Source organism: Rhincodon typus, chromosome 39 (assembly GCF_021869965.1).
Source record: "Rhincodon typus isolate 14 chromosome 39, sRhiTyp1.1, whole genome shotgun sequence".
Classification (NCBI taxonomy): Eukaryota; Metazoa; Chordata; class Chondrichthyes; order Orectolobiformes; family Rhincodontidae; genus Rhincodon; species Rhincodon typus.
The window spans coordinates 10,579,860-10,600,278 of NC_063370.1; the positions used below are offsets into that span (position 1 = coordinate 10,579,860).

Consider the following 20,419-nt stretch of genomic DNA (forward strand, 5'->3'; position numbering starts at 1 on the left):
CCTCCCCCTCTCTCCCTATTTATTTCAGAACCCCCTTCCACTCCCCCATTTCTGATGAAGGGTCTAGGCCCGAAACATCAGCCTTTCTGCTCCTATGATGCTGCTTGGGCTGCTGTGTTCATCCAGCTGTGCACCTTGCTGTCTTGGATTCTCCAGCATCTGCAGTTTCCTACTATCTCTGATACAGTGGGTAGTGATGTTGCCTTGTTTTATTTTCTATTCATTTATGCGATGTGGGCATTGCAGGTTGGACAAGCATTTATTGTCTTCCCCTGTTTGACCTTGAGAAAGTGCTGGTCAGCTGTCTTCTTGAACTGCTGCAATGCATTTGATTGAGGTAGACCTACAATGCTGGTGAGCAGGAAGTTCCAGGAAAGGCGACTTAAAATTTCCAGGTCAGGATGGTGAATGGCTTGGAGAGGAACTTGCAGGTGATGGTGTTCCCATGTGTCTGCTGCTCTTGTCCTTCTAAGATGATAGTGTTAGTAGGTTTGGAAGGTGCTGTCCAAACAACCTTGGTGAACTTCTGCAGTGCATCTTGTAGATGATACACACTGTTGCTACGGAGCATCAACACAGTAGAGGGACTGGATGTTTGTGGACCTGGTACCAATCGGAAGAGCTGCCATGTCTTGGATGATGTCAGCTTTTTGAATGTTATTGGAGCTGCACCCATCCAGGCAAGTGGGAAGAATTCGATCACACTCCTGATTTGTGCCTTGTAGATGGCGGACACACTCTGGGGAGTCCAGAGATGAGCTTTTTGCTTCTGACATGCAGTTGTACGCACAATATTTATATTGCTAGACCATTTCAGTTTCTGATCGATGGTAACTCCCAGGATGTTGATAGTGGGGAATTCAGCGATGATGATGCTATTGAATGTCAAGGGGTGATGGTTGGATTCTGTCTTATTGGAGATGGTCATTTCCTGGCACTTACATTGCAGGAATGTTGCTTGCTACTTGTCAGCCTAAATCTAGATATTGTTCAGATCATGTTGCTTTGGACTTGGACTACTTCAATATCTGAGCAGTTCCAAATGGTGTTGAATCTTGTGCAATTTTCAGCAAGCATTCTCACTTCTGACCTTATGACAGAGGGGAGGACGTTGATGAAGTAGCTGAAGATGGTTGGGCTGAGGATTCCAGCCTGTGGAACTCCTGCAGCAATATCCTGCAGCTGTGGTGACTGACGTCAAACTACTGCAACCATCTTCTTTTGTGCTGAGTACAACTTCAACTAGCCCAGAATTTTCCTCCGATTCCCCTTGACTCTTGGGAGCACCTTGTTGCTACGCTCAGTGAGAAACTTTCAACAGGATTGCGGTAACCTAAGCAGTTAACTGATCTCAGCAATAAGGTTTAGCAATGCAGTTCATCATTCTTGGGCTAAGGACATCCTGTTTCTTGGCTTCTGCTCCTGATCACCCAGTGTGACATCTGTTAGATGATTGTTCACATGTGAAGAGTTTTCCCCCTCTACACTGCGGTTTAAAAGCTGTTTAGGGCAAACTTGCTACAGAGCCCTGTGTGGAAAATAGCCACTTGGATGATGTATCAAAAGGAAATGAAATCACAGAAGAGCTGTGCATAAAAGTGGCAACATTCACAGTGGCATAGGGTCAGTGAAAAGGATGGTTCTTGTAAATCGTGTAATAAACATGAGGAACTCACTTTCTCAAAAAGAGTTAGAAACAGATTCTTTGAATATTTTTAATATTCAAGACAGATTTATTCTTGGAAAACAAGGCGGTGAAAGGTTACTATTGTTTGGTGGAAGTGTGGAGTTGAAGTTACAGTCAGAACAGCCGCGGTCTTATGAAATGGCAGAGCAGGTTTGAGGAGCTAAAGGCCTACTTCTGCTCCTAACTGGTAAGTTCCCAGTTAAAACAAAACAAAGAACTGCACATGCTAGTGATCTGAAACAAACAAAAACAGAAGTTGCTGGACAAACTCAGGTCTGGCAGCATCCGTGGAGAGAAGACAGATTTAACGTTTCAAATCACGTGAACAAAGGGTCACTGGACTCAATGTCAATAAATGTGGAGCTAGAAAAGCACAGCGGGTCAGTCAGCATTCGTGGAGCAGGGAAGTCAACGTTTTGGGCCAAAACCCTTTGTCAGGACTGATGAAGGGTTTTGGCCTGTAACGTAGACTTCCCTGCTCATCAGATGCTGTCTGACCCGCTATGCTTTTCCAGCTCCACATCTATTGACTCTAGCTTTCAGCATCTGCAGCCTTTACCGTCTCCAAGTCACTGGACTGAGAAATGACAACTGACCACCAGATGGCACAAGTATCATATTATCATAGAATTCTTTTCTTGTAGCAAAAAAGTCAGGGCCATCCTTCCAGATATTAGATTTGGAAATATTTGATAAAATGATTGTTTACCTTGTCACCAGTAAATCTGGGGTGGGTGTCTATGAGGAAAATACTATTAAATTGCATTCTATAAATTGCAGTGTCTCACACCATTCCAGTCAGCCCCACACAAATGCTTCCTATTTCAGTGGTAGATGGTGGCATCAGAGTGTCTCCTGCCACTGTATTGGAAGTGAAACCTGGTACAGGAGATGGCATGGATGTGTACCTAGAACCAGAGGTCACTACCCACTCCATCCATAAGCACATGTGCATCATTGTGCAGCCGATGTATACTTGCTGTCCTGCTCACTGTTTCCCTGGCTACCTCACCACTAACCCTTCCCTGCCTCCCTCTCAGTCAGCACCCACCTCCCTCACTTGCGAGGAGTGGTTAGCAGCGAGGGAGCAGGGTGGTAAGTGGGACAGAGACAGGAGTGGGCTGGCCGGGGAAGTAACAGCCAAATGTTTGGAATAGGGAAGCGAGCAAATCCCTACCTCAGGTTTTGAGCTGAATTGATCTGAAACATTTGGAGGGAAAAATACATTTCATTGAGGCTACGCATGTTCCAATATTTATGCGTAGCCTCAATATTATGGATCTTCCTGTCCTTTGATACAGAAATCTACCTGCAGTATCGCTGGCTGTGTTGCCATAGGCACTGCCACTGTGTAAGGTTGTGCCTGTTGCCATTGCAATGGCAAGGTACTCGAGCAAAGTTTAACAATGATCGAAACCTTGAAATGCAAATAATTTGGAAAAGCAATAAACTGTGACGAGCGGCAGATCCGGTGTGCTGTCAAACCTGTTTCTGAACTGCTAATTCAGGAAAAACAAGCTCACTTGCCACCAGGATAAGTTTTTAGGGGAAAAAAAAGCTGGGATCAGCAAAAGTGACTGTGAAGTTGGCAGAGTGTGGATAAAAATCCAACTGGTTCAGTCATGCCCTTTAGGGAAGACTGACTGCTGTCCTTTCCCAATCTGTGTCTACCTTCTGTCTAATTTCTCCATGCTGTATGCAGCCTGTTTGCTGCAGTGCGTGGTAAGTTTCAGGTTGTTGCATGGTTGCACATTCATGCAGCTCAAAGGTCACATGACTCCCATCTCACATCAATGCATTTGCCTCTTAACTACCCCAAAAGTAAGATGGTGTACCAGGTCACTGCTTTGTTGGTTGTGTTGTTAAAAGATGCACAGACAATGAGCATTATTTGCTTAAGAACAGGGAGCACGTTTAAAGAGAGTCCACAGGGATACTAAGGTCTTACTCAGAAGGCAGAAGACGCTGCATCCTGTGGATAGACCTGCTGTCAAGGCAAAGAGCAAAGAACAGTCTTGTTTCACAGTGGTTTGCATGTATTCAATGCAGCACTTGTATCAAACAGTCACACAATGGTTCAAGAAGAACCACCTGCACAGAACAACTAAGGAATAGACAATAAACACCAACAATGCACACATCTGAAGAGTAAATATATTAGACATAGTATAAGGTACAGTGTCCCAGGCCAGGGAACCCAGATTCTTACAGCCACAACTCTCCCACAGTTGGATTTGTTGGTGCACATGCCAATTGAATTGACACTCTAGCTGTGGTAGAAAGTTAATTCAGGAATAATCCTTCTTCTTTGTTGCCATCAGGTATATAATAGTAGTATTGTAGAACAGTGACAATTGAAACTTGAAACTAACTAGAGATGGGGTGGATTCAGGAGGGGAACATGTAGACTTACAAAGAAAAAGGTTATGCATTGCAAGGCAATTATTTTAATAATGAGTGGGACAGGAAGGTGAGAATGTACATGCATAAAATAAAAAAGCAGTAGATTGGATCATGGGAGATAAAATGGTGTTAAAATAAATGGTTCTTTACTTAACTACACTAATAATCAGAACAAAGTAAATGAATTAGTGATGCAAATAGAGGTTAAGGAGAATGATCTTACAGCCATTTCAGAGGCATGGTTGCAAGGACAACAAATTTGGGAACTTGTATTCAGGAGTACATATGTGACTCTTCTAAAGGACAGACAGCAAGCATGCAAAGATGTTTGTGATTTGGACAAGTTAAGTAGAGGGCAAATGCTTACCAGATGAAGGATAATGTAGATAAATGTGAAGTTGTCCAGTATGGTAGCAAAAACAGGAAGGCAGATTATTATCTGAATGGTGATGGATTGGGAAATGAGACCTCAGTTGCCTTGAACACCAGTTGCTGAAAGTGAGCACAATGGTGCAGTAAATAATGAAGAAGGCAAATGGTATGTTGGCCTTCATTATGACAGGAGTTGAATACAGCAGCAGCAATGTCTTGCTGCTATTGTAAAGGGACTTACAGAGACCACACCTGGAGTATTGTGTGCAGATTTGATCTCCTTATCTGAGGAGGGACATTCTGGCTATGGAAGGAGTGCAGCAAAGGTTTACCAGGCTGATTCCTGGGATGGCAGGACTGACGTCTGAAGAAAGACTGGATTGACGAGGACTTTATTCACTCAAGTGCAGAAGAGTGAGGGAGGGATATCATAGAAACCAATAAAATTCTAACAGGTCTTGACAGAATTCCTGATGACTTGGGAGCCCAAAACCAGGGGTCACAGTCTAAGGATACAGGTTAGCCATTCAGGACTGACATAAGGAGAAATTTCTTACCAAGAAAATGGTGAGCCTGTGGAATTCTCTGCCACAGAAAGCATTTAAGGCCAAAACATTGAATCTGGGGAAGGGGAGAAAATAAACACAGTAACCATGACGAGGGAAACTAATAGAGCTAAAGGCCAATAAATCCCCTGGACCTGATGCAATGCATCTAAGGATTTTAAAGGAAGCAGCTACAGAGATAGTAGCACTGGTAGTAATCATCCAACAATCTTTAGATTCCAGAAAAGGATTGTACAGAAGAGATGGAACCATTCTGTTCATCCAACCTATTCTTTAATGCCATTGCTCTGCTTTTTGCCTGCAGACCTGAAAAGTGTGTTTTCTTTAAAAAAAATGTTGTGCTAACATAGATTGGGTCTTGAAAATACATTTGTCTGTAAAGCCTAATTCAGTTCTGTCCATCTCAGGTGTGGCATCCGCAGTTTTTTTGGTTTTAACTCCTTTTCCTCCTTGAAGGATCCGAAAACTCTCAGTGCAGTAACGTTAAGGTTTAAATTGCTATTTTTGCTGACGGTATTAAGCTTTCTGTTCAGAGGTCTGCTTCCACTGTTCTTGCATCTGTTTTATTCTTCACTACCGCTGTGCTTCCTGCAGTTGCCTAAGGACATGGTGCTGAAGTTCTATCAGAAGATGACACTGCTGAACACAATGGATCGCATTCTATATGAGTCCCAGCGACAGGTAAACATTGCAAGGCATTGAGAGGAACGGGATATTCTACCTGCTTTGTCACTGAGCTGCTAATTAGTTTGACCCTGAGTATAGTAATGTAAGTTGACAGTCTGGTGCAGAACTGAGGATGTGCTGGACTGTCTGAGGTGCCATCTTTCAGATGAGCTGTTAAACAGCCCCCTCAGGTGGGTGTAACAGATCCCTTGGAGCAATGAGAAGAGCAAGGGACGTTATTCCTGGTATGTTTAAAATCTTTAGAAGCCCTGAGCTGACTTAGTGTTCATCTCATAAGAAAAGCTTGACCAAGAGACTACTTCAATCAGATATATTATTAACCAGCAGAGTTTCACATAAACTCTGCAATAAACCCAGGCAATCTTGTATTTATACATCCTGCACTAGTTCAGGACGGAAGAGGACGTGACTTGTCTTGCAGCGTTTGGAATCTGGTCATAAACATGTCTTCTGTCTCTATTGAGTTGATCAGTTATTTTTACCATGCTGTTCTTACAACTAACCACTCCCAATACCAAATCAAACTCAATCTGTGGTTATCCTACCCTGAGGAAACCTCCCTGGACCAATCAGATATAAATACACGTGAACCTCAGGTCATTTTTTGCATTCACTACTGATTTACCTTGCCTTGTAACTCAAGGCTGCTATATCTGGATTTGGCTGTTTGAACAGGCTTCAGCATTCTTGCATTTTGAGTATGCAAGCAGTCTTGGAGATTTCATCATCTTTCAGTTGATGCAAAGAGGTTGCCAAAAACTTGTTTTTCCCATTATCCTTCTATTCTGGAATCAGTTTTTATCATGCCTCTTTCTAAACTTTTCTATCTCACTGTACCATGAAGGGGCACTGAATAAAGTTGTGTTACAGATCTTACATCCTGGATGTTTATCTCTTCACCAAAGACGATAAACAAATTCCTTGGCTGTTGTAACATTGCTGTTTGTGGAAGTGAGTGTGTGCATGTTTGCAGCCCTGTATCTGAAATTAAAACAGTAACTATACTTTCTACAGTACATTACTGGTTTTCAAGCGCTTTGTAGCTTCATGAAGTGCATGAAGGTTCTGGTATAAGTTCAAGAGTTTGTCACAGTGAGATCTATCCTGCCACTGTTGTGGTGCAGTTCACTGGCCTGTACAATAGTTAGACACTCTGCTTATTTTACAGGGCCGCATAACCTTTTATATGACCAACTATGGTGAGGAGGGCACACATATTGGCAGTGCTGCCGCACTGGAATCCAATGACATGGTGTTTGGGCAGTACAGGGAAGCAGGTAAGTGAAACGTGAAGTCTGTAATCAGGGTAGTATAGTCTGCTGACAAAATGTCCATGTGCACTGGGGCTTCACACCACGAGACCCGACTTTCTATTAGTTCCACAGATAGGAATATTACTCAAGGCTTCACTGAGCAGCTAAGCCCTTCTATAAACCATTGGCTAGGCCTCAATTGGAACACTCTGTCGCATTCTTAAGGTACCACACCCTACTCAAGATGTCAAAGCCTCAGAGGATGCAGAATGGATTTACTCAATTACTTCATTTATATTGAGAAGCTGGGGTTGTTCTTCCTTTGAACAGTGATGGTTAATAGGAACTTTAGTGGCAAGCATTCTAAATTTTGCAGGATTTCCTTGAATTATTCCACAGAAAATCTTTACTCTTGAATGTGAATTATTAAGCAGAGGACGCTGGTTAACATAATTGACAAAATAACTTGAGGGGCGATGAGGATTTTTCCATGCAGTGAGTTGTATGTAACGAGTTGAAATGATCTGGAAAACTCTGGCTGAAAGAGTGGTGGAAGCTGCCTCCATTGTAACCTGCAAAATGAAAATGGAAAAATTGATAGCATTGTAGACCAGGAAGAGGGACAAACTTGGTAACTCTATCAAAGAGAGAATATGGGCATGATGGGCTGAATGACCTCCTCCTGTATTATAAGATTCTATATTTAGCTTCCCCAGGAGAGGTTCAGCGAGCAGTGCCAGTTAGAGGGAAACTTCCCGGGCCTTCCTTTTTGCAATGCCACAGTATAAGGATGATCCAACAGTGCTATTGTACTCCCCTGTCTCTTCAGAATGGGCAGCATTGACATAGTTGTAATGTCAGTGGCCCAGTAAAACAGAGACCAAAGCTAATGCTCTGGAGCAAGGTTTCAAATCCTACCACAGCAGATGGTGAAATTTGAATTAAATTGATAAGTCTGTTGGTCTATTGGTAATTGCAGAACTATTACTGATTGTTGTAAAAACCCCACCCAATATTCTTTAGGCAAGGAAATCTGTCATCCTTACTTGGTCTGGCCTACATATGACTCCAGACCCATAGCGATCTGGTTGACTCTTAACTGCCCTCTGAAGTGGCCTAGCCATATGAAGGCTAAGAGAAGGAATGAAACTGATTGGACCACTGCGCATCAATCTAGGCACCAGAAATGACAGTGGCAAACCTAACTCTGTGGATCCTGAAAAGTCCTCCTTACTAATCTCTAAGGGCTTGTGTCAAGATTGAGAAAATAGGTTAGACAATCGACTGTCTGACATAGCCATACTGTCAGAATCATACCCTACACACAATTTCCCAGACACCACCATCATGGAGTATGTAATGGCTCACCATCAGGACAGACCTGCCAGAGATGGCAGCGCAGTAATATAGTCAGGAGGTTTCCCAAGACAATGCCCTCAGCATTGACTTCATGAAGTCTCATGGCATCAGGTGAAATGTGGTCAAAGTATCTTCCTGCTAATTATCACTTACCACACCTTTCCTCAGCTGATGTAATACTATACCTTTATGTTGAATACCAATTGGAGGAAAATTAAGGGTGATAAAGGCACATAATGTTCTATGTTTGTGGATTTCAGTACCTCACCATGACTGGTGAGGTAGCACCACTAGCTACCAAGCTGAGTCCAAAAGAATATAGCTACATTGGGTCTGCAGAAGGTGGTGAGGGAACCGACAAGGAGGAAAAATACTCTTGCCCTCATCCTCACCAATCTGCTTGCCAGACACACACCTGTCCATGACAACATCAGTAAGAGTGACCATAAACCAGTCCTTGTGAAGGTGAGGTCTCTTCCTTGCATTGTGGATATTGTCCATTGGACTGTGTGATACTATCACTGTGCTAAATTGAACAGACTTCAAAAGCATCCAGAAACTCAAAACTGTGGGCCATCAGCAGCTGCAGAATTGTATTCAGACACAATCTGTAACCTCACGGTTTGACATATTCCCCCACTCTAGCATTGCCACCACGCCGGGGGATCGATCTTGGTTCAGTGAAGTGGTTGGAGCACCACCAGGCATACTTAAAAATGAGGTATCAACCTGGTAAAGCTACGTTAGAGGATTATTTGCATGCCTAATGGGTTGAAATGGTATTGTATAGATAGGGCTGAGTGATCTCACAGCCAATGGATCAGATATAAGCTCTGCAAGAAAAGGCTGCACAATATTCCTATCCTCAGTGATGTGGGAGCACAGCATAGCCATGCAAAAGACAAATCTGAGGTATTTGTGGCCATCTCCAGCCAGAATTGCCAAGTGAATGATCCATCTCAGCCTCCTTCTGGGGTTCCAAGCATCACAGATGCCAGTCTTTAACCAGCACTGTTCACTCCACGTGGTATTAAAAATGCTTGAAGGTACTGGATACTGAAAAGGCAATGTAGTCTGACAACATTTCCAGCAATAGTATTGAAGACTTGTACTCCAGAACTTGCTGTGCCCCTAGCCAAGCTGTTCCAGTACAACTACAATATTGGCATCTATCCAGCAATGTGGAAAATTGCTTAACTATGTCTTGTTCACAAAAACCAAGACAAATACAGTGCAGCCAGTTATCAGCCCATCAGTCTGCTCTTGATCATCAATAAAATGATGAAACTGGTCATTGACAGTGCTATCAAGTGGCACATATCAGAAATAAGCTGCTCACTGATGCTCAGTTTGAGTTCTGCCAGGGCTACTTAGCTCTTGACCTGATTCTGGCCTTGGTCTAAACAGGGACAAAAGAGCTGAGTTCCAGAGGTAAGGTGGGAGTGATTGCCCTGGACATCAAGGCAATATTTGACCAAGTGTGGCATCAAGAAGCCCAGCATAACTGAAGTCAATGGGAATCGGTGGAGAGGAAACTCTAGTTTGATTAGAGTCATACCTAGCACAAAAGAAGATAGTTGTGGTTATTGGAGATCACTCATCTCAGTCCCAGGATAACTCTGGAATTCCTCAGAATGGTGTCCTGGGCCCAACCATCTTCAACTGCATCATCAATGGCCTCCCTCCAACATAAGCTCTGTAGTAGGATGTTCACTAATGATTGCAGAACGTTCAGCACCATTCACCATTTCTCAGGCGCAGCCTTTATTCAGATGCAATAAGACCTTGACAACATCCAGGCGTGGTTTGATAAGTGGCAACTAACATTTACAACACTCAAGGGCCATGCAACGACAATCCCAAACAAGAGAGAATTTAACCGTCTCTCCTAGACATCAATCACATCATTGGGACTAGATCCCTCACTATCAACAGCCTGGGGGTTACCATTTACCAGAAACTACTAGACCAACTGTAAAAATACCACAACTTCAAAAGCAGATCAGAAGCTCTGAATTCTGCAGCAAGTAACTTCCCTCCTGTCTCCCCAGTGCCTGTCTACCACCTAGAAAGCACCAGCCATGAGTATGATGGGATACTCCTAACTTGCCTGGATGAGTGCAATCCAACAACATTCATGAAGCTCGACATCATTCAGTACATAGCAGTCCATTTCGTTGACACCCCATCCACTAACCTTCAACTTTTACTCCCTCTTCCGCTGATGTACAGTGACTGGAATGTGTACCAGCACCTTTATCAGAATTTTTCAATCTCATGTCCTAGACCACCAACAAGGACAAGGCCAGCACGTGCCTGGTAAGACAACTATCTGAAAATTCCTCTCCCAGCAACACACCATCCTGGCTTGAAACTAAATCACTGTTCCTTCACTGACGCAGAGTCAAAATCCTGAAACTGTCTTCCTAAACACTCTGTGGCTGTACGTGCACCTCAAGGACTGCAGCAGTTCAAAAAGGCAGCTCACCACCAACTTCTCAAGGGCAATTAACGATTGGCAGTAAATTCTGGTTTAGCCAGCCTACATTCTGTGAATGAGTACAAATAGTGATAGGGTCCGGAATGTACTGCCTGAGACCAGCAGAAGCAGATTCAGTGGAAGCTTCTGAAGGAGCTATAGACTATGAAATAGAACAGTATGCAGGGTTACATGGAGAATGCAGGAGAGTGGCATTATGTGAGATGCTTATTCGGAGGGCCATTGCAGACGTGATAGGCTGAATAGCCTCCTGTACTGTAATGTGCACAATACTTACTCATTAATTCCTATCCACCCTCCTCTATTCTGAATCCTCAGAAACCATGCAGTGTTCACTGTCTTATTTTTAGCGATTCCATACCTGAATGTCAGCCTTATTTATTGGCTATGAATTAGAATAATTGGATTCTTTATGGGACTGGAGCACATAATCTGGACTGACGGATGCTGCACTGACAGAGTCTTACCCTTTGGGTGAGATATTTCAACCAGACCTTCCCTACTTGTTTCAGAGGTTCTGACGAGTCAGAACGATTCCATAGAGCAATTGGAGGAAGAGCAGGGGGCTCTCCCAGCATCCCAGCCAACACCCCTCCCCACTGCAATTGTTCATCTTGTAACTCATTTGTGCACTGTTTGTGGGATCTTGCTGTGCATGTATCGTCTACATTCTAACAACAGCAGCTAGGTCTCTGATTTATTCATTAGTGACCGGTTGCTCTCATTGGAACCCTGGAGAGATGGTGAAGCACTGCATAACTCCTGGCTATCATTCTCTAACCTGCTTATTCTTTTCCTCTTGCCTAGGTGTCTTAATGTACAGAGGCTTCCCGCTGGAGCTGTTCATGGCACAGTGCTATGCCAGTGCCAGAGATGTGGGTAAAGGACGTCAGATGCCTGTTCACTATGGCAGCAAGGATCTCCATTTTGTTACAATCTCATCTCCTTTGGCAACGCAAATACCGCAGGGTAAGAATTTACATACTAAGCATTACCTTCACACTCTCTCCACCTTCAATTATTATTTTCCTCCTTACCACCTGACCCACTTCTAAAATCAAGTGTGGTTGTAAAATATTTTGCCACGTAACACAACGAGATTTTCCACCAAGCAGATTATGTTTAGATTTCCCTTTTGGTTCTGCTAGCAAGATGTTTGATCAGCTTTTCACTGGGGATTGCCCACAGGATGTAAGCAGAACAAACTGGAAGCTAAAAACATGGCCTCCAGCAGTCAAGCATTCACAAGAGCCCTCCTGGGTTACAGCACCTTTTCTGTACCGGAATTATGCTCTTCCCCCATCCTTTCCATCAGGTACCATGCCTGTCCTTTCTCCTCTTCTCCATATCAGGTGTAGTACCTTAAATTCCATTGCCACTGCCCTCACCCCTCACTCTTTCTTTCCCAGGTACAGTGCTGTTCCCCTAGCTCCTCCACAGCTAGGGATTGCCCTCAGCTGGCTCGTGCTCACACTCTTGTTGTGTTGATGAGTGCAGCATTCTGTCTTTAGAGATCTATTTTCTCTTTGTTCTGCAGTTGGACATTACTGCTCTGTGTTCCCCTTGCTGATCGATCTATCTGTTCCTTAGGCCAGAGCAAAGCTGTCTTGGCAAGGTAGGAGTCAGGAGCAGGCACAGACAGTCAGCCCCAAGATTGATTGATCAATCCTCCTCTACTATTGTTCTTCCATCCTCTAGATGTCAGCACAATCAATATCTCCTGTTTGAATTCTCTGACAACATGCCTGCTTTTTGCTTCCAGCTGTTGGGGCTGCATATGCTTACAAAGTGAGTCAGGAGGACCGTGCAGTCATCTGCTACTTTGGAGAGGGCGCTGCAAGCGAAGGGGATGCTCATGCTGGTTTCAACTTTTCAGCCACTCTAGAATGTCCCATCATATTCTTCTGCAGGAACAATGGCTACGCAATCTCAACACCAACCCATGAGCAATACAGAGGAGACGGCATTGGTAGGTACTGGGACCGGCGTAGAGAGGCAAATCCAGCAAACTTTTTATTAACCGGCACCTATGGGACCCAGGAGTGTACCGATTGATCAAGAGGTCCACATTATCAATGTAGAAACACACACTAGATAATAGATACGCAACACATCACTGTTATACTTTATTTACAGCATAAATCACTTAAATGCAACCTTGCCTTAAATAAAATTTACTGACAGACAGCCTTCTCACTCATACCCTCAACTGACTACTAGGACTTTGCAATAGTACAGTAAATTTCCAGTATTTCAGGTGTATAATTTCTGCCTGTTTGTTGAGAGTGCCAGTTCATAAGATGCTGGTTAAAACAAAGTTTGCTGTATGTCATAAATATCAATCAAATCAAAAATGATACTGGACGTTAGGAAGCCATTCGGCTTGTCATTTCTGTAACATCTTGTTGAAAATGTGATCCAGTTGGTCCCATTGCTGTTGCTTGCAGCCTTACAATTTTGTTCTTTTTTCAAATATTTATTAAATTCCCAGCTTTCACCTTTTTCAAGCAGGCACATACCACATCAACATGGCTCACTGCACTTAAAACAAAAACTCTGGCTTTGCACGTCCTTTTCCCAATCATCTTAAATCTGTGTCCTCTGGTTGAAGACTCTTGTGTCAATAGAAACAGTTTCACCTTATTTTCTCTTATCCAAAGCCTTCAAGATTTTGAATGCCATCTATCGAATCTGCTCTTAACCTTCTCTGCTTTAAGGAGAATAAGCCCAGCTTCTCCAGTCCATCCAACTAACTGAAGTCCATACCCATTCCAAGATCTTCGTAACCTAAAAGTCTGGTGTGCCCAGAATATTGGGAGTGAAGTACAGTCGTGATAGATCAGGTGGATTGGAGTTAGTGCATTTCCATACACCTGCCTGTTTTTAAGCTTTATTGAAGTCAATGAAATATAATATTGAGCAGGGGAATAAAACAGGTCCCCAAGACCCCTCTCTCCAAACCTGACTTGAACCAACCTGACCCATTGCCATTGTGTGGGTTAGGTCAAAATTGAGACTAAACTGTTAGAATGGATCCTTTGGATCTCAGGAATTGTATGCATTGGTTAACACCTTCCCTCTCTCCCAATAGCTGCCAGAGGCCCTGGTTATGGGATAATTTCAATCAGAGTGGATGGGAATGATGTCTTTGCTGTTTATAATGCAACCAAAGAGGCAAGGCGCAGAGCAGTGGCAGAAAACCAACCCTTTCTCATCGAGGCCATGACTTACAGGTAAACACACTGGATGATGGCTTGTTAATCGTGTCTGTTAATGATTTAAGTTGGCAAACAATATAAACTCTTTAACAGTTTCTACTGGGTAGATAAACAGGGTGGACAAACCCTGCCCTTCAATGCCAAAATTAGAGAGGGACAGTGAATGCTTAGGACGCTGGGCAGAGAGACCGGGAGAGCACAGAGGACCCAGGCAGAGGAAGGGATGGAGGGCACAGAGGCCTGGGCAGGGAGAGAGAGGGCCTGGGGGCCCAGGCAGAGAGAAGGAGTGAGGATGGGCACAGAGGGCCTCGGTGAAGGGCAGGAGGAAGGGCCGAGGCAGAGAGAGAGAGTGAGCACAGGCAGGGAGAGACAGGCTGCAGAGGCCCCAAACAGAGAGGAAAAATAGCTGTACACTTTTACATTTTAATTTTTTTTTATTTTACAACTAATTTAGTTTACCATTATAGAAGTTTTGCTTCAGAAGGTATTTCAACTTGCAGAGTATAATGTTTCAGTTGCTTCTCTGATGGGAAGCTTGCACAGAATCTAATCGTAGCTTTTACTTTAGCTTTAATAAACAAAAATCTGATTTGCTTAAAATGTTACACCTTGCAAGAATACAACAACAAATTCAAGTGAGGACCTGCTATATTTTTGAGGCACCGTAGAACCTTTGTATTAAACACACAAAATTTTCCATTAAGTTTCCATTACTGTTCTGTAATGAATCTATCTCAGCTCAATAAACATACTGCTGTTAATGAGCTAAGCCAACATTTCACACTGTCAAAACACAGGAGTTTACCTCTCCAAGCTCAGGACGATGTACCTGTTTGAGTAACTGAGGCACATAGACTATGACCTGAGGACACGTTCAGATCCCATTGAGGCAGCCGGGAAATTAAATTCCATTAATTGAATAAGTCTAGGCTGAAAAGCTCGTATTCTTAATGGTGACCATGATATTATCCCATTGTTTCACTGGTGACCATTCGGGAAGGAAATCTGATGTCCTTACCCAGACTGGCCTGTGTGAGTCCAGACCCAAGCCAAGTGACTGATTCTTAACTACTGAGTAAGCATTCAGTTGTGTTCAAGGAGGCAGCTCACCAACACTTTTTCTAAGGACAATTAGGGATGGGGAATAAATGCTGTCCTTGCCAGCAATGTGCACACTTCTTGAATGAATATTAAAATCTTCACAGGTCATAAAATCGATTGTCGTCCCCCACACGCATCCGACCTGAAGTCACACTTCATTCACTGATCCATTGCTAGAAGTCTCCTCACAAGTTGTTTAAACCATTCATGGACAATGTTCAGTTTTTCTCACCATCAGCCCCGGGAGAGCGAGTTTTCTAGTTGGAAGCATTTGTATCACACCAGGTGCAGTTTATCTTGAGTTAACTGGAACCCCGGGGACAGATGGCAGATGCCTTATTGAGGTTGTAGACATGCTTGCTAAGCCACTGGGTTTGGTTGCAAACATTTCATCACCCTGCTAGGTAATATTGTCAGTTTGCGTCCGGTGAAGCGTCAGTGTTCTGTCCTGCTTGTTATTTATATGCCTCAGTTTGCTGGGGTTTGGCCTATGTAGTGTTACTCACAGTCCTTGCATGGTATTTTGTATATTACCCAGTTTTGCTGGTCTTGGGTATGGGATCCTTTATGTTCATCAGTAGGTGTTGTAGAGTGGTTGTTGGTTTGAGGGCTACTCTGATACCTAGGGGTTTGAGTAGTCTTGTGGTCATCTCTGAAATGTCCTTGATGTATGGTGGGATGATTAGTGAGTCTGGTCGTGTTGTGTCTTCCTGTTGTGATCTGTCTCGAAGGTAATGGCAGATTGTGCTTTTCACGTATCCATTCCTTTTGAAGACTCCGTATAAGTGCTCTTGTTCAGCTTTGTGTAATTCCAGGTTGCTGGAATGTGTTGTGGCTCATTTGAATAGTGTCCTGATGCAGCTCCATTTATGGGCATTGGGGTGGTTGCAAGTGTAATTGAGTATCTGGTCGTATGTGTAGTCTTTCTATATACGATGGTCTGGAGTTCCCTGTTATTTTTGCATTCTTCCATTATGTCCATGAAGGGTAGTCAGTTGTTGTTCTCTTCTTGTTTCGTGAATGTTATCCAAGTAAGGATGTTGTTTATGTGTCAGTGGGTTTCTTCTAATCTTGTGCATTTAATAATCATGAAGGTGTCATCTGCATATCAGATCCAAAGTTTGGGTTGTATAGTGGGGAGCGCTGTTCGTTCTAAACTTTGCATTACTGCTTCTGCAAACAGTCCTGTTATTGGGGATCCCATTGGTGTTCCATTGATTTGTTTGTATATACAGCTATTGAAAGTAAAGTGGGTTGTGAGGCACAGATCTAGTAGTTTCATGGTGGTGTCCTTGTTGATGTTGTTGATGTCCTGGGTTGCCTGCCTACTTGATTTGTCCAGCAGTGTGGCAATTGTTTCTTTGGCTAGGTCGATGTTTATGGATGTAAAACATGCTGTTACATCAAAGGATATCATCATCTTGTCCTCTTCTACCATAGTGTCCTTGATAACGTTGAGGAATTCTTGGGATGAGCGGATGGAGTGGGTAGTGTTGTCCACTAAGTATTTCAATTTCTGTTGTAGTTCTTTGGCAAGTCTATATGTTGGTGTACCTGGCAGTGAGACAGGGGGTCTGAGGAGGACCCCCGGTTTGTGTACCTTGGGGAGTCCATAGAATCGGGGTGTGTTGGATCCCTCTGGCTTCATTTTTTGGTAGTCTGTCTTGCTGATGTCTCTTGAGTTGTGACTAGCCACCAAGAGACATGACCAATTCTCACCTGTCTCACTGCACATGGACAACAAGGGACACGAATTTGACTGGGACAACACATCCGTAATCCCACAAGCCAAACAAAGACACACCAGGGAATTCCTGGAGGCCCGGTATTCCAACTGGAACTCCATCAACAAACACATTGAATTAGACCCCTGTGTACAAACCACTGAGAAACAGAACCGCAAGTAATACCAACTACCCCAGCAAACCAAGGCATATAAATAACAAGCGGGACAGAACACCGATGCTTCACTGGAGGCGCGCTGACGATGTTACCTAGCAGGGTGACGAAACATTTGCAACCAAACCCAACGGATCAGCGAGCAAATCTACAACCTCATCCACAACCCGAGCTACAAATCTTCTTGAAAAATTTAGATGACTTATTGACCCTGATCTTGCACCAGGAAGCTTTTGAACTATCTGCTAATAACACAGCCACTCCTAGTACACCACCTCTGTTTTTCATAAATGAGAGACATAAACTTATACGACCATAAAGCATGAATGACATTGTTTAACCACTGCAAATTTTTCCTTTTCTTGCCCCCTTTTCACATTCCTCTATCACCTTGCCCCTCCCTATCTTTGCAACCTCCTGACATGCTCTGAGATCTCTGCATTCCTCCAATTCTGTCATTTTGTACATCCCTGATTTCAGTCACTCCACACATTTAATTGTACCTTCAGTTGCAGAAGCACAAAGCTCTGAAATTCCTTCCCTAAGCATTTCCCAAATCTGCCTTTCTCTCTTTTAAGCCAGTCTTTCAAACATACCTCTTTGATAAATTGTTGGTCACCTACTTATGTGACTAAATGTTAAACTTTACATTATAACTCTCCTGAAAGTGCCTTGGGTTGTTTTACTACACTAAGAGGTACTTGTGTTAATGGAAGCTTTTATTTAATATATGGTATACCTAATCCCCTCTTGACAGTTAATAATGTTCATTATGTTCCAGCAACATAGCTGCAGGAAAACAATAAATGAACAGATAACATGAAAGAGAGCTAGAAATCAGGAGGGATTATTCTGCACATTCCTGCTTTTCCTTGCCCTGCCCTGTTCAACAGTTTAAGGATTCTGGGTTTCTCAGTAGTTTTTCAGTTTGAAAGTTCATTCTTGCTTTGTGCTTCTCAAAGAGATACAGTTGGTGACACATTACTTTATTTCACTGGTTTATTTTATCTTATCTAAGGGCATCACTAACTAGGCCAACATTTATTGCCCTGGAGAAGGCGGTGGTGAGCATCCTTCTTAAACTACCGCAGTCCATGGAGTGTAGGTACACTTTCAGTACACTAAGGAAGAGAACTGAGGATTTTCCAGGATTTTCAGCCAATGTGAAGGATCTAGTTCCAAATCAGGATGATGAGAAATTTGGAGGGGTTGGTGTTCCCAAGTATCTGCCAGTCTTGTCCTCCTAGCTGGTAGAGATCGTGGGTTTGGAAAGTGCTGTTGAAGGAGCTATGGTGAGGTACACACTGTTGCTACTACGCATCAATGGAGGAGAAAGTGAATGTTGGAGGTGGTGAATGGATGCCAAACAAGCAAGCTGCTTGGTTCTGGATGGTGTCAATCTTCTTGACTGTTATTGGAGCTATACTCATCAGGCGAATGGAAAGTAATCCATCTCTCTCCTGACTTTGGGACAGACACTGGGAATACAGTAGACTTATTATTCACCACACAGTTCTCTATCTCTAACCAGCTCCTGCAGCCACAATATGGCTGGTCCAGTTCAGTTTCTAATCAGTGAAATTTGCATTTCCAAGAACAGGCAAATCATATGTGTACCTTTGCTGCAAAAAGCAGAAGACTAATTCAGAACTTGTGCACCACACTTTTTGAGGAAGCTGAATAAAATTACGTGTAAGTCAACTCAGTGGAAGATCCAACCACAGGCTTTTGATGACTCATTTCACAGACACCCAGTTTCTGACAGTGATATGAGATCTGTGTCTGACAAACAAACATTGTGTCATTAGCAGCATCCCTAATGCAACCAGGGAACTGCCCAGCTGCAAACTGTGGCATTGCCAGCTGCCACAGTACCTGCGGTTGTATCTGAGGTAGTTGGCACATAGCAGCTTTATACCAGTTTACTAGAATTTGTGCCATAAGGAAAATAGATTTAAAGTCAAATCTGTTCACATTTCCTTGTCTTTGGAGGCTTTGGAGCAGCGCATCAAAGTGTTGCTGGAATGGTCCAGGGATTAAATAGCTTGGAGTGACTGCAGAAGCTGGGGTTGTTGTCTCTAGAGCAAAGAAGGCTATTGGAGTTAATACAGGTATTTTAAAATCATGAACGTTTTAGAGTAAGTAAAGTTTCCAGTGGCTGATGAGAGAAAACAGCTGTAAAGTGATTGACAAATGAATTGTTGGTGACATGAAGAAGAATCTTTTTGTTCAGTGAGGGATTAAAGTTTGGAATATACTGCTGAGTATTGTCGTGAAAACAGATTTTATGGTAGCTTTCAAAAAGGAGTTGAGTAAATAAGATAAAACATTGCAGAAATATGGTGAAAGAGGGGAGGAATGGGCCAAATTGTGTTGCTCTAAGCACCAGCACAGTTCTGTACTACGAATCCCGCACTCTCCTCCACACACCAGATATTGAGTCTGCATTTTGCTTTCAAACCAAATATCTTACATTTTGCTTTGACATCAATGCGCTAAGCCACAGGATAAGCTAAAGTAGGTAATAGTTTTACACCTTCCTCTTGGTGTCACATTCTGTGGACACTACCTTGGGAAAGCTGGCTGATGTGGTGGGTTAAGGCACAGATCATTTTCTTAAACAGTCGTTTAAAACCATCCCAGACCAACAGAATGACAGTCTGAGTGCTCTACTGGATGTACGGTGTTATGATCCCAACAGGACAAAGGAACCAATTATAACTTCTGGTTGCACAATCAATCCTAAATCTACAAAAATAAATCATGACCCCAATTTCTGTTATTTCAATATTTATATTACAAATTATATATTAAATAGCATATAGATATGAAGAAAGGTAGATCCATTCCAAATTGCAGAATGTCCTTTCCATGCTTATGGTGCTTAATTTCAGCCAAAATCCTTCACAGCTCTGAATGTTCAGAGCTAATACAATTCCAACTCCTTTTCTTTGAAGATTTATCCTCCAATCCTCATCTGATAGCTTCATCCAACCAGCCCAAGTTTCACCAAAATGGTGCGCTTCTGCAGAAGCTTCTCAGGCCTGCTCACAACAGTCTTGATGTCATGGAATCCCCAGAGATCCCGTTATCTGCACCCTCAGTGATAAACCCATTCACTGTATAGCCAGTTCATACTTACTAGTAACTTGAAGTAAGGGAAAGCGCTGCAATTCCCTTCCATTTATCTGTTGCCAGCTTCAGGATACAGCCGCCATTTTCTTCTGGCTTAGCTGTGCTACTCCTTTGCTGATGGAAAACCTGGTCACGTGGGTGCTGCCATAAAGGGGTCCCTTACAGATCACGTGCTGTGTCAAGTCTCTGTCCTTGCTCCTCAATCTCTTGGTGACAATGTCAGTTTTCACCACTGACTG

The 20,419-nt window shown here is 43.1% G+C and overlaps 1 protein-coding gene across 1 annotated transcript in view; it reads left to right on the forward strand.

Annotated features, from left to right (window-relative positions):
* Positions 1 to 20,419, forward strand: part of bckdha (branched chain keto acid dehydrogenase E1 subunit alpha) — a 52,906-nt gene that overhangs the window by 23,377 nt on the left and 9,110 nt on the right. Inside the window, exons 2-6 of the mRNA XM_048618226.1 lie at positions 5,562 to 5,709; positions 6,884 to 6,992; positions 11,635 to 11,796; positions 12,590 to 12,796; positions 13,919 to 14,060. Coding sequence (XP_048474183.1) covers positions 5,562 to 5,709; positions 6,884 to 6,992; positions 11,635 to 11,796; positions 12,590 to 12,796; positions 13,919 to 14,060 — 768 coding nt within the window. The remainder of the gene's footprint in view (positions 1 to 5,561; positions 5,710 to 6,883; positions 6,993 to 11,634; positions 11,797 to 12,589; positions 12,797 to 13,918; positions 14,061 to 20,419) is intronic.